A 13,807-nucleotide genomic window follows, 5' to 3' on the forward strand; every position below is an offset into this window, starting at 1 on the left:
AAGTCATACTTTTTTTTTTTCCTGCCGTTCAGAAAGCAAAATATTCTCAGACTAACTGAAGCCTGCAGAAGATCTGTTTCTATTTGTTTTGGTGGCTATCTGGTAATTTGTAGCATAGTGTGTATTTACATTTATACAATCTTGCATTTAAGAAGATGGCCATGGCTTAATTAAGAGCTTCAAGGTCTCTTTTGAGAGATCTGTTGCTTTAAATCTCTCTGAAATAGGAGAATATGTTCTCGAAGAGCTGTGTTGTAGTGCTTACTTGAAACCTTACTTATCCTTGTGGAAAAGGAAGGGAACTGCTGTGAGCGTCTCAGAACATTTTGACAAACTCCCCCAGTGTTGTGCTGACAGACAAGGCTTGTGTGCCAAGTTTCTGAGCTGAATTGTCTGGTGACTGACTTCTACCTGCCGCATGTTACAGAGAGTTTCTATGAACTAAAACATAACTATGGCTAAGAGAAAAATATAAAATCCTACTGAGCTGTGTGAACTTGGAGTGGGTAGTAAAAGACTGGATCATTTTAACAACGATTTTGTTTTTAGTAAAACCCTTTAGATGATGCCAACCATTTTGCTATTTTTAGCATCATGTTCCAGTAATTTGGTATCACTTATGTCAAGTGCAACCAGTACTTTCCACAATATGAGATGTTCTGGCACGGGACTTGCCCTTCTTTTAAAGGGAGCAGGGAGAGGTTGGTTTATTTCCTTATTTATTTTTATAAATCTGTGAACAAGTCCAGGCATCTGAGAGGTAAACTGAAATATCTTAGACTGTGCAGTTTTACGATTAATCCAGTGCAAGTCAGTGCTGCTGCTGAAAGGGGCATTACACTGCTGTTTGTGCTGACACAGTGAATCACTGGAGAACTGCTTTGGTCGAACGCTAAGCAGTCTTTGCCAGGTTAGTGTTCAGCCAGAGTAGTTCTTGTTCCAGTTCATTTTTGGTTGCACAAACTCTGGTTCTGGTCGAAAGAAAAGGTGGGAGTGAGCAGTAGCAGTATAAGGAGAGATTTTTTTTTAATGGAAGCACTAATTTATATGAGATTAAATTGAAGCCATTAATCCCCGCATTTCATGATGATTTACTTACCTGTAAAGAGCTTTTTCATTAATTTAATGTTGTTTATGTTGGCAAGAAGGATAAACTGTTCTGAGTTGTTCAGCTGAAAGTCATTCAGAAGCTTAACAAGTAATTATGGCTTTTGAGTCATTGTATTGTTCTTCAGGAGATCCAGGCACAGAACAGTTGATGAGATAGAATACACTACATTGTTCCTGTTGATCAGGCATCCATATATTATATATGCATATGTGTCTATGTATTTATTTATTCATTGACCAGAAAACTCAGTCATGTTAGTGCTGTACCATGGCTTTCCTATTTTCAGGGCAGTCAAACACTTTTGTGTCTGTTCCCAGGATCTGTGTTTATGGATTATCCTGTAAAAGCTGTTAACCAAAGTGTTCAGAGAACACTGAGTCAATGTTGTGAAAATTACTGTGGGAAAATATTACAGAAGAGAAGTCTTCTAAGGGGTGTAGGCTTTCTTCTTCCAGATGGATTTGAAAAGTTGTAATTTCAATGTTAGAAAGCCAAAAATTGAGTTATTTACAGTATAGATGTACTTCAAATTTGCATGAATATGAATGTCTTATTCCCTCCCCCCCCCCCTTCATCTTGTTCTACAGCACCTTGCAATATAGTGGTTGGTGCCTTAGTTGTGTATTCTTATGCTAACATTTCTTAGTAATCATGCAGGATGAATAACTCATTGTGTTGGTTTTGTTTGTTTTTGTTTTTTTTTCTTCAGCTGTCCAATCAATGTTTTTGATAACAAGCTTTAGAAATCTTGTAAATTGTAAAGGGGGAAGATACCTTTCCTGTCCGACTTCAGTAAGAACAGAGTAAGAACTGGAGGAGAAGGCACGTTGCAGAGAATAGGTTTATACTCTTTTCCTCAAACCACCTTTCTGCTAATGGAGGCTAGTGTTTCTGCAATTATCAGGGCAGTAAGCATATTTTGAATGCTATGCTTCTCATTTTTGATGCACTTAATGAGTAATGTTCATGGACCACAACTCCTTGGTAGCTAGGACCTTGGAGTTGTGGCAGGCTTGTTTTCAAAGATGGAAGCCAAGACTTCTGGTCTTGTTTACCTATATAGATGGGATCCCCAGAAATCTGGTGAAAGAAATAGGGGCATCTAAAAGAAGGTGTCCCCTGCCTCACTGAAGGGGTATGACATTATTCAGGTTTTTGCTTGGTAGCTGTTGTTTAAATAATTCTCAGTTGGCTTTTAAAAGGATAGTTATTTTATGAAATCCAATACTTGTAATTGTATTTGTGAAATTTAAATATAGTCTGTCAGCCGCTTTTGCTGTTAAGAGAAAATTGCATTGCGTATTTTAAAATCAGATGTTTAGTGAACATCACTGGGTGTTGGGAGAACAACTCTTTCCAGATTTGGAATGTGCAGCTGAGCAATGATGTGTACAGCTTGATCAGCTGATGAAATGTGGGTTTGGATGTGTGATTTCTGTAAATGATTTCCAGATGTTATACTTGCCAGCTGAATGTCTCAAAACTGTGCTGTTAGGTCTAAAATATGAAACAAAATGGATGAAATGTGCAGATGATAAACTAGTGAGCATATACTTTGAGTTGTTCTGTCTTCTGAAGGGGAGGAAAAAAAAGGCAAGATTCTGTAGTCAAATTACTCACAAAGTAATGCCAGAAAAATAGAGATGCTTTTAGTTAGGGGTATCTGAATTAATTTAAGGCATGTGAAGAGCTTGAATGGTCTAACAGGTAATGCCAATTAATTTTCTGTGTAGCTGCTGTGTTAGGAACTTTGAAGGAAGAAACTTAGGAATTTAATGTTATTCTTGCCAAAACATTTCTATTATGGCACTAGAACTGGAATCTAATAAATTACAAAGTTATCTTTTTGAGCAGCATAAAGTAAAGTTTGTTTTGGATTTCCCTAGAATTTTCTTGAAATCTCTGAAGCCTACATGGAATTTTTTGATTTGCTGAACCTTCTTCAAATGTTTCAAATTTTGATACATGTTTAGGGAAGGGATTTATCTTGAAAGCAGACTGTTTGATTTCTTTCTCTTTATTTTCTCCAGGAAGTACTAGCATAACCATGATAGAAGACAAAGGTCCACGAGTGGCTGACTATTTTGTAGTGGCAGGACTCACTGATACAGATACTGCAACCCTCCTGGACCAAGAAATAAGCCGCCAGGAAACAAAGTCAACTGGTCCAAAGGCTCCAATTACTGACATCGCTGTGATCATTAAATCAGCTGGTGAAACTGTCCCAGAGGGATACACCTGTGTTGAAGCTACCCCTACAGCCCTTCAAGCCAACCTAAACTATGGAAGTCTTAAGAGCCCTGAACTTTTTCTCTGCTACAAGAGAGGCCGAGACAAACCACCTCTTACTGACATTGGGTGAGACTTTTGTAACTATACTTCAATAATGTAACTACTCCTTCAGTAATGATCAAATCTTACTCTTCACAGACAATGCTGAAAACAGATGTGAGAAAGCTTCTGAAAGCATATGCACTTTGAATATATACTGTTTATTGTGTTTATATCCATGTAGCATTTTCATTTTGAAATAAGTTCAAAAAACATGTCAGTCTTCTAGTGAAGTTGCCTTTTTAGAAGGAATTACAATGTTTTAGATTAAAATTATATGATATTGTTTTAGCTTAAAAAGATATTATGGAGCAAATCAAATATGAGAAATTCCCTGCTGCAGTTTTATGAAAGGTAAGGAAACAGTACAAAATTGATGTATAGAAATAGTATAGTTCAAACCCAAACTGTAATGTTTCATCTGGAAATGATGACTTGAGAAGACAACTAAAATACTATCATGTGAAATACACTTCAAGCTGATAGATACCACTTAAAAATGGTAGAACACTGAAATAAAGTTCTAAAAATAATCCATTTACCAAGGATCTTGTAGCCTGCATTACTGTCAGATCGCAGTATTTTTGAGGTTGCTTACAAGTTCTGACATGATTGTCTGCAAACACTTGATTGATTATGTAGTCTCTTGACAACTCTAATCAGACTTGTATTCCAAAAAACACACTTTTTTTTGTCTGATGCTTAAGTTTCTGAAGAGTTACTAGTACTGTGTTTGAAAACCTGAAGTATATTTTACTGTATTGCAACAACATGTCTATGGTATTTATAAATTCCATGAAATTACTTAATATTTTCTTGTGATTACCTGCAATAATTCTTAATGATTATACTCTCATAACCAATAAATCAAAACCTTTTTGTTCTTCTCTAGAAATGTGAACATTTTTTTCCATGAAGTCTAAATCAGAACTTATGGTTTAATTTGGTAAACTTTCAGTGCGGACTTTCAGAGTGGAGAAATCTGTGGAGAAATCTGTTTGTTACTTATCTCCAAAACTTCTTTAATTCTGAAATTGCAGTCTTTTATGCCCATTTCTAGAGTGTCTGAGACTGCTTTTTGCAACTTAAAAAAAATCATCTCTTCAGCTTTTGTAAGATTCAGTCTTTACAGTATAAAGCTATTTTTTTTCCCCGTGGAATTTGGTAACTCTTAACTCTGAAATCAGTACTAGCAGTAGAGCTGATCTGAATATCAGTTTTCTGTTTCTTGTTTTCCTGAGATGTCAACAATTTTCTGTATTATCTTACATGTGTGCTTGGCTGCAAGTTGCTGCTGCAATTGCTTTTGGCAAAGTAAGTTTGGGAACATCTGTGTCTCTGTAAATAGTTTTGGAGGTATATAGCTTAATAAACAAATATTTGTTGAAGTCAGATGAATATACTTGAGGTTTTATCAAATTAATATATCTATATAGTTTCTCTACTGAAAAAAGTGAGAATTTAGACTGGTAAGCTGTAGAGAAGGAAAAAAGCAGAGTGGACGTGACTGAGTGGTGTGGTTGGTCATTAAGAGTACTGGAAGTTTAGTGCCTAATAAATGACGGAGGACAGTGAAGCTCTGAACTGATTTTATTACTTACAGAATACTGGGTTAAGTATGAATATTCAGGAGCAAGATCAAAAAATCCCCCAAAGTCTTGAGGTGCTGAAGGTTATACTTTGTGATACTAGCATCTTGAGGTAATTCTCCATCTATAACAACTCATGAAGCACTGCAGTATTGTCTGACCTGTTTATATAGAACCATTACTTCTCTGGATTGGATAAGGATGATGAGAATTGCTGGATAAAAAGAAAACAGAAGATGGGGGAGGGAGGGATCATCACTGCTACAGTTGTGGTAGACTAAGAAAGGTGTGTGGTTTTCCTTATTAAATAAGCACTGAAAAGTAAAGTAAAGAATGTGTCTGTACCAAACCTGTAAGTTTAGTTAATTTCATTTGTAAGTTTAAGCACGTCAAGCACAACGCCTACGTGCTCTGCTTTTGACCTCCAGTATATGAGTGCCAGTTGACAAGTACAGTCCAGTCTGGAAAAAACTGGTAGTGAAATCTTAGTAATGAGATAAGTTATGTGACAAGATCTGTGATCTAAGGATCGTAGTTCAAGTTGTACAATTAACCTTGTATATTCCAATTTCATTTCATCTTGGCTATCTAAGGTGTGTTCTAATACTTTTCAGTGAAACAGTGATTTTAAAATAGTTGTTTTCCATGTGTGTGACTGAAACTGCAAGATAACTGTTATAATGAGATTTGAACGCGTAGAGTTTCAGCATGCTATTATGAACTTTGTCATATAATTCAAAGTTTTAGCAAGAGGAAAAATTAGTAGAGGGGGTAATTCCTAAAAGTGATATTTAAACCGGTAGTCTCCAGCATATGCCTTTATGGAAGGGACTCTGCTAGTACATGTGTATTTTCATGTCCCCCTTAACTTTACAATGGATGCTGGAATTGGTTTCACAGGGAATATCTGATAAGCAAAACAGGGAAATAGTTGACTGACTATGAGCTTCCTGGGCAGATACTCTGTTTTAAATGATGGGTGGAAAACTATTGTGTTTGGCAAGTAGCATTTATTCTATATTTTGTTTTACACAGATCTAGTTAGAGTGTTATACCTAACAAATAATGGCAGGCTTTTCTCTCTGAGCAGTGATGCATATGAATGTTTTCCCCTTGCTGCTCCTGCTGTTTTGCAACTACATTCAAGAGATGGTTAGAGCAAACTTTTTTTTTTGTAAATTTCAGTATGTTCAAATAAATGTGGAGTTTGGGCAAGAGAGGTAGTATAAGCAAGTCAAATGTACGGTCTGAAGGCTAATTTCTTCTGTTCTCTAATATATTTTTTTTAGTTAAAAAAAAGTGTGAAATAATGTTTTAGCATTGAGCCTTAAGTATCTGTTAATTCAGCTGACATGCTGAATGGATGTAGTAAGTAGAGGAAGATTATATCCCTTAGAAGGGTCAAATCCATGGTTAGATGCTGTTTATATATATACACATATATCATAGAATGGTTTGGATTCAAAGAGACCTTAGTGAAGCCATGTTGGCTGTCACCAATCACCTCCTTATTTTCCACGTGCCTTTGCAGAGTTTCCAGGAGGATCTGCTCCATGATTTTGCCAGGCACAGAGGTGAGACTGACTGGCCTATATATGTATATATACAAACAACTTCTATGTAAATGTTACATATACTACTTTAATACAACTGCTTATAAAATAACATAAATATAAAATAAATGTAAATACATTAAATCTACAGTTATGGTATTATATAGCAAATATACTATTTAGGGTTGTAAATAAATGTGTTTATAGGTTAATATATATCTTTAAAGCAGAGTTATCATGCAGTTTGAGTATTCAAATAATTATTGATAAATATATGTATATATATTTCTTTCAGGGTTATTTTTAGGGAAACAGGTTAAACAAATGCTGTTTAGAGGAAGGGGGGAGATGAGGGTGTTCTCCACTGATTCTCTGCCATTTTCCTTGTGTTCTGTGTTTCAGTGCCTTCTACCCTCTTTCACTCCTATCCTCAGACCTTCCTATTCTTCTACTGGCTCTTAAGCTGAAGGATCTGTAAGCTGGTAGTGAGTTCCTGTTGCAGCTGCTCACTTGCACACAGTTAAACCATTTACCATTCCTCTGAATGTTGCATTTGCTGCGGTTGTTTTTAGTTGGAAGAATAAAGGTTTGATCCTAGAATAATGATCCCCATTAGATCCTTTTCATATATATAGCTCTAAAATTCAGTACTTTAAGCTTATATGACTGTAAATAATTCAGCTGCTAGTCATTCTGTTGCTTTTTTTCCAAATAATTGTTGCCTCTTCTGGAATGTCAGGAAAAATGAGATTTGAGATTTGCTTCAGTTTAAGTGCAGTGGGACTTCGCAACAAGATCTCTCCTCATTGAGTGTCAGTTATTAGGAATGGGGGAGAGTTCCAGAACTTGTTTCTTAAATGGAAGAAAACTTGACAGAAAAATGCTTTAAAAAGTCTAAGTAATTTTGCTGTTTGTAACACTTACTATGGAAGAGAATAAGGAGAGAGTCTTCGATTTGTTGTCTAATGCAGAGGTTCTTCTCTTACTGAATAAGGTTAAAGTTAGGTACCTTCCACTGTGTAAATTAAGAAATACTAGATTTCTTAATTAGATAGTTAGTGGTTCTGTGCCATGGATGCATCTCATTCTGTGTAACTGTTTTCTGAAAGTGTTTACAGTAATATTGATTGAGCAAATGCTTTTCTTCACTAGAGATATATTTTAGAAACAAAAGTGAACCTGAAGTTCAGGGAGCATAAGAGAAAACGGAGGATGTTCTCAGTAGCCATCATCTTTCATTGTTCCTTAAACTCACTCGTGTGGCAACTGCAGTAGGGCATTTGGAACAGCCTAGGATAATAAAGAGGAAACTAATCACTTGTATGTTAAGATAAATAATAATAGTGGTGGCAGTAGGAATAGAAAATAGAACTCAATCTTTTTCCTCTGTTTGATCCAACCTCTGACACTCCTACTGCCTAGTGTATTCATTTTAGCTCCTTTATTATCTAACATTAGTGCACTGCCTTCTCTTAAATGAGATAAGAGTTGTTGTAAAGAGTTATAGAGCATAAGGAATCTAAAAGGCAGAAATGTAGTTAGAACGCAAGGAGGAGTCAAGCTGAAGAGCAGGCCCATACTATGCAATTTTGCAACAGTGTGCCTATTTTGAAATAATTTTCCAGAAGCCCAGTTTCTGTGGATTATGGCTTTTAACTGATCTGCAAGAAGGTCTTATCCAAGCATTGTTACCTGATACCAGGTGACAAGATTTTAAATCAGCAAAACTGGTCAGAGAGAGAACTTATGCTTGCAACATTACACACACAGCCTTACAAAGAGATAACAGAGTTCTTGGTCTTACTTAGAAATAAAAGACCTAACATCTAGAGGAAACTGTAGGTGACATTTTGCTTGGAATGGAACTTTACTGATAGAGCATGTTGTAGAATAGAAGTTGATAAAATAATGTAGTAAGGTGCACTTAGGATGAGGGCAAAAGCTGAAACAGGAAACAAATCTTATCCCAATTAATACTAATTAACCTGAAGGGAGACATTGGGAAGCTGAAACAAGTAGATGCAAACTTATTCTCGTATTGAGGACTTTGTATGTATACAGTGTCATGTTAAATATTTCATGCATCACTCCGAATGTTTTGATCTGAATCATTAAAAACATTGTTTATTTTGAATGATCCATGGGTGTTGGATCATGGGTGTTCTGTTTGTTTTTCTTAAACTCCCTACTATGTGTGAGGTCAGGAAATGGTATGTTTTTAATACTTCTGTTGGCGTATGTGTAGAGATGAGGGCTGCTTTTTTTTTTTTATTCTTGCTTTTGAGAGGAGGTGATTCCACTGCTGCAGCCTTTAAAACTGGTCAGCCCCCTTAGCTTTTAGAAGTATTTGCACAAATGAAATTCTACAGTCTTTAAACATCTTTCTGAGAGTACTTGTAAACCTTTTAAACTGAACTGCTGGAATTGTCTAATTGATATGGTGTTCCTTCTCAAAAGCTGTCAGCTTTCAAATGGATCTGGAATACCTTTAAATTATTGAGTTTTAATCGGTTTTATTTAGATTTAATGTGTTTTAACTGAAGCTGACATTGGAGACTGGTCTGTTAATATGCTTTCGTCATTAATGTGAGGCAGTGATGTGAAGTGATTACGTAAACTGTTTATGCAGACACCTGAATGAAGGTGACCTGACAGCTGCACGTGGCTTTGTTTCTTTGTTTGTTTTTGTTTTTTGTTTATCTTGCTAAAGTAGGCAGCCCAATAAGAAGAGCAAAATACATCTTTTTTCCAGATAAGTATGTGGCTTAGAAGTCATTTGGATAACATGTACTTTCTGTAAATGTATTGCAAACCAGTGGAGTAGTATATTAAAACTAATGTTGTAGTTCAGGAACACTTAACTCAGGTTCAAAAAGATCATACTGTTTACACATTGTTTTAAATGTAGCAAAAATGTTTGGAGAAGAATCTACAACTGAAAAAATTGTTGAAGGTGAAGGGTATTGTCCCGCATTAACTAGCTGACTAAATTTATATGGCAGCCTGATAGGTACCAACCTGTGTGATTCCTCTTGCTTTATTAAAGAGTTCTAGGGCTGTAGCCAACATATGTCCTCAATACTATGACAAGATACATGTTTGTTCTCTGAAATCACGTTTTTATATTCTAGTTTAAAGATGGTCAATAATCTTCAAGGGGTTTTTAAAAGCTTTGTGGTGTATTACTTTGAAAATTCTGAGGATTGCTGGATCTGTATAAGCTAAAAAAAGTTTTTTTGATTAAACATGATAGGACAAGGGGTTATGGTTTTAAACTAAAAGAAGGGAGATTTAAATTAGATGTTAGGAAGAAATCCTTCACTATGGGGGTGGTGAGCCACTGGCACAAGCTGTCCAGAGAAGCTGTGGGTGCCCCATACCTCAAATATAGAGATCTAATCTAGTGATCTGGCCAAAAAAATCCAGATAACATGTAAATGGTGCAGAACGGGCATTTATCATGTATTCTGGTTTCCAGGAATACAGGAATAACTGTAGTTATTATTTCTTTCTTTTCTACAGTCCAAAATGTTATTTTTTGTGTCTGTTTTTTTATTTATTTTTTGTTATAGACTAAGAAATGTTAGCCAAACTACGAACGTAAATCCTTACTGGTTTTCCTTTTCCCTGATTAGTTTAGTTTAAAATTGATGTGGGAAGCAGACTTTTATATTTTGTTGTTTTTTCTTTAATTTTATTATTATTGTTGTTGCCTTTTTAAATTTTTTTTTTAAGTGATGGAAATGCTCAGATCTGTTGTGCTAGGCAATTGCCACCGAGTGGACTATTTCTGTACATTTGCCTAAATAATTTCATATGTACCTGAATGTGTGTAATATTTTGCTTCCTTCCTGTCTGCAGAGTTCTGTATGAAGGCAAGGAACGTATCATTTCAGGCTGTGAGGTGATTCAAGCTACTCCTTATGGTCGTTGTGCTAATGTTAATAATAGTTCAACGTCTTCTCAGAGGATCTTTATCACATATCGAAGGGCTCCTCCAATACGACCTCAAAATTCATTGGCAGTGACAGATATCTGTGTTATTGTTACCAGCAAAGGAGAAACCCCTCCTCATACATTCTGCAAAGTTGATAAGAATTTAAATTGTGGTATGGTGAGTATTTAAGTGTTAAGTATTTTTACCTTTTTTTTTTTTAATTGCAAACAAACAAACAAAAAAAGAGGAGGAGGAACACTTTGAACTTTTCCCAGCACTGTTAAGATGGTGTTCTATGGCTGCATCATAATTGTTTCATTCTATATACCTCGTGTGAGACTTCAATTTTGTATTGTGTTACACTGATTTTTTCCTTTTGTGTTAGGAATTTCCTTCAAAAGTGATTACTACTTTAGTTTGCATATTCATGTCTGGGTACTCTTTAGGATTTTTGTTTGTTTGGTGATGCTGATACTCCTAGGATGAAACAAAATTTTTTTTCTTTGTTATTATTAAGACCATGTTACAAAGATATGTAAGAACGATAATTAGTGCTTACACTTTTTTTTTAATGTTTCCTTGTATTTAGTCTGGTTTGTGTTTATTTCTTTCGGGCTGAAGTATATGATTTTTTTCAAATGGTAGGCAAACTGCAAAAAGACTATGCAAGTAGGCAGTTTCTGGAAGTATGTTAAAGGCTTCCAGTGAATTAAATAATTAATTAAACACTGGAGGTGTTTAGAATTTCACTACCCATGAGTGTCTCATTTTGTATAACCGAGAAAATGTAATGTGTGAAAGCTGCAAATAATCTGCTTCACTTTTCCCTGTTCTTACATGGAAATAAGTCAAAGAACAGTGTGGTGGTATGATTATTTTATGTAAATCTGTAATCTCTAAGAATGCGGAAAGGGTGAATTCTACATTCCTTGAGTTAAATGCACTCAGCAGCCAAACAGTAATTTTATTCTGTAACATATTTTAGTTAAATTTCTGCTGTGTTTGTAAGTGGGAGTATATTCAAATGCTTATACTTGATTTCTGTGGTGCCTGTTGTTGTCTTTTTTTGCTCCAAGATGAAATTTGTGTCTTCCAGTGGGGTTCCAGTGTATACCTTTGTTATAAGAAGTCTGTGCCAGCTTCTAACTCCATAGCATATAAAGCTGGTAAGTAATTTTAGAAGCAGACCGTCTAAGCATGTTAACATAAAGATTCAGATACCTTCTTGAATTCAAATAAAAATTTTAAAAGGTGAGTGTTGTCTGTCAAAATTCTTTTCATAGAGCATGTCAATTGAAATTGAAATTTTGCTTTCCTCAATTTTTCCAGGAAAAACAAACGAACAAAAAGCTTTAATAGAAACAGCATTGTTTTGTATTAACTCAGTGTGTATCATGACAGGTTAGGTGGCTTAGGAGTTTAAATGAAAAGTCTAGCAGGCATTTCATATGTAACAAATGACTTCATAGTTTGTGTCTTGTGTTGGTGGTGAAGGAGAAGGAAGAGTAATTGAAAATTCCAATCAACCTTATTCATATTTCCTTCCATGCCTCACAGTTAATGCAGTGTCTTTAATTGGAAATTTAAATGTGTTCATTTATTTCAGCTCCAGAGCTATTCACTCCTTTCTTATTAAAGGAATGTGAAAATACTTTGAGCAATAAATGAGAAAGACATAAAGGAAAAGAAAGATTTTAAAAAATTTTAATGCATTGCCACAGATTTTTTTCCTCCAGAAGTCAAGAAAAACTTCCAAAAGTTTCTACTGAGCGTTAAATGCAATAAGTTCCTTTTAGAGTAAACTATTAAGTAGAAGCGAAACACACAGAATAACAAAGTCAGTGTACCATTAAAAAAGTTGGTTGAACAGCAGAAGTAAACTGATGATTGTGGACTCATTTTCTACAAGGAAGACTTAAATATACTTCTGAAAATGGGGTAACAATTTGTTTAGATTGAACACATTAACTCAGCAGAAAATACAGACCTAATTCATCCTCTTTTCAGTGGAGATACTTGTACTGCTATCCCAATAGATAATTAGCTCTTTCTTCATAGGAATTTCTTTGTAATAAAATCTGTTTCAATGGCACATTTAAATAGGACAAGTTCCTGACTGATTTAAAGTCAAAATCTTCAGTAATAAGCTTTAACTATGTACTGGTAATTGAGCTGTTATTGAAAGGAAATGTTAAGCATTCACATACAATTTCTAAATGATTGTTACATGGATGATTTAGTCTCACTGTTAAATTAGAGACTTTCTTCTTCTGTGGATGCAATCTTAAGTTATTAAGTCCAGATAAGCAACAGACGTATCTCTGTATTGTGGAAAATATATAGCTTACATTATTTAGGGCTTCCAGAGCAAATTCACTAACTTTTACTTCTCCCATAACAAAGGCTTAATTTTCAGATACCCTCAAGAGAACTATGAGTCATTCCCATTGTCAGAATCTGTACCTCTCTTCTGCCTTCCTATGGGAGCTACTATTGAATGCTGGGACCCTCAAACCAAATATCCGCTACCAGTGTTCTCAACGTTTGTACTGACCTGTTCTTCTGCAGAAAAGGTATGGCTGCACATTGTGACTGTTCTTTGCTTTTAATTTAAATGTCTGATAAGGAGATAAAATAGGCATCATCTCTTCTGTATTTGATAAATAGTACTAAAGAAATTGTTAAATATTTCACTTTTAAAACTGTATGTCTTAAGTGTTCTTATGAGGTAGAGGTAAACCAAAGCAGGAAGTAGATGGAAGAGTTTGTGCTGTGTAGACCCATATAAGCAGAACTATATGCTTAGCAAACCTAAAATCACAAGGCATGGATTTCTCTGTTCTTTCAAGAAAACTTTCCAGCAACTGAAATGTAGCCTACATGTGAAGGTGAAGTTCACTTACCCTGTGTTAGAAATGTTGAAGTAGTTGTGCTTTTCCCATGATCACATCAAAAGCTGGTTCTGTGTGAATCTGTATGAATTGGCTGTGCAGGTGTCTGTGTGTATGGGCAGGAAGATGGTTATCAGAAAACAAGAGAAGAGCAGAAATCTACATGCTGAGAGGCAGTATGTGAAAGGTGGTCAGGAACTGGTGATCTCCTGCAACTAATGGTGCTGTCTGAATTCACATGAACTGATAAACTTAGAACACCAACAGTCCGTGGAATCTTTACAAAGCCCAGCAGCACCCACAGGCAACAAAAATGTGCTGCATGACTCAGCCCACGTGTAAGAAGTTAGTGTCTGCTATATGCAGACAAAGACTCCAGGATTAACACTACCTGA

At 35.4% G+C, this 13,807-nt stretch overlaps 1 protein-coding gene across 3 annotated transcripts in view; it reads left to right on the top strand.

Annotated features, from left to right (window-relative positions):
• Positions 1 to 13,807, top strand: part of DENND4C (DENN domain containing 4C) — a 74,910-nt gene that overhangs the window by 19,984 nt on the left and 41,119 nt on the right. For all 3 annotated transcript variants that reach the window (XM_080574479.1, XM_080574481.1, XM_080574480.1), the window contains exons 2-5: positions 3,142 to 3,469; positions 10,446 to 10,698; positions 11,618 to 11,687; positions 12,925 to 13,094. In XM_080574479.1, coding sequence (XP_080430605.1) covers positions 3,159 to 3,469; positions 10,446 to 10,698; positions 11,618 to 11,687; positions 12,925 to 13,094 — 804 coding nt within the window. In that variant the 5' untranslated portion in view covers positions 3,142 to 3,158. The remainder of the gene's footprint in view (positions 1 to 3,141; positions 3,470 to 10,445; positions 10,699 to 11,617; positions 11,688 to 12,924; positions 13,095 to 13,807) is intronic.

Source organism: Anser brachyrhynchus (assembly GCF_964034855.1).
Source record: "Anser brachyrhynchus genome assembly, chromosome: Z".
In the NCBI taxonomy this organism is placed as follows: domain Eukaryota; kingdom Metazoa; phylum Chordata; class Aves; order Anseriformes; family Anatidae; genus Anser; species Anser brachyrhynchus.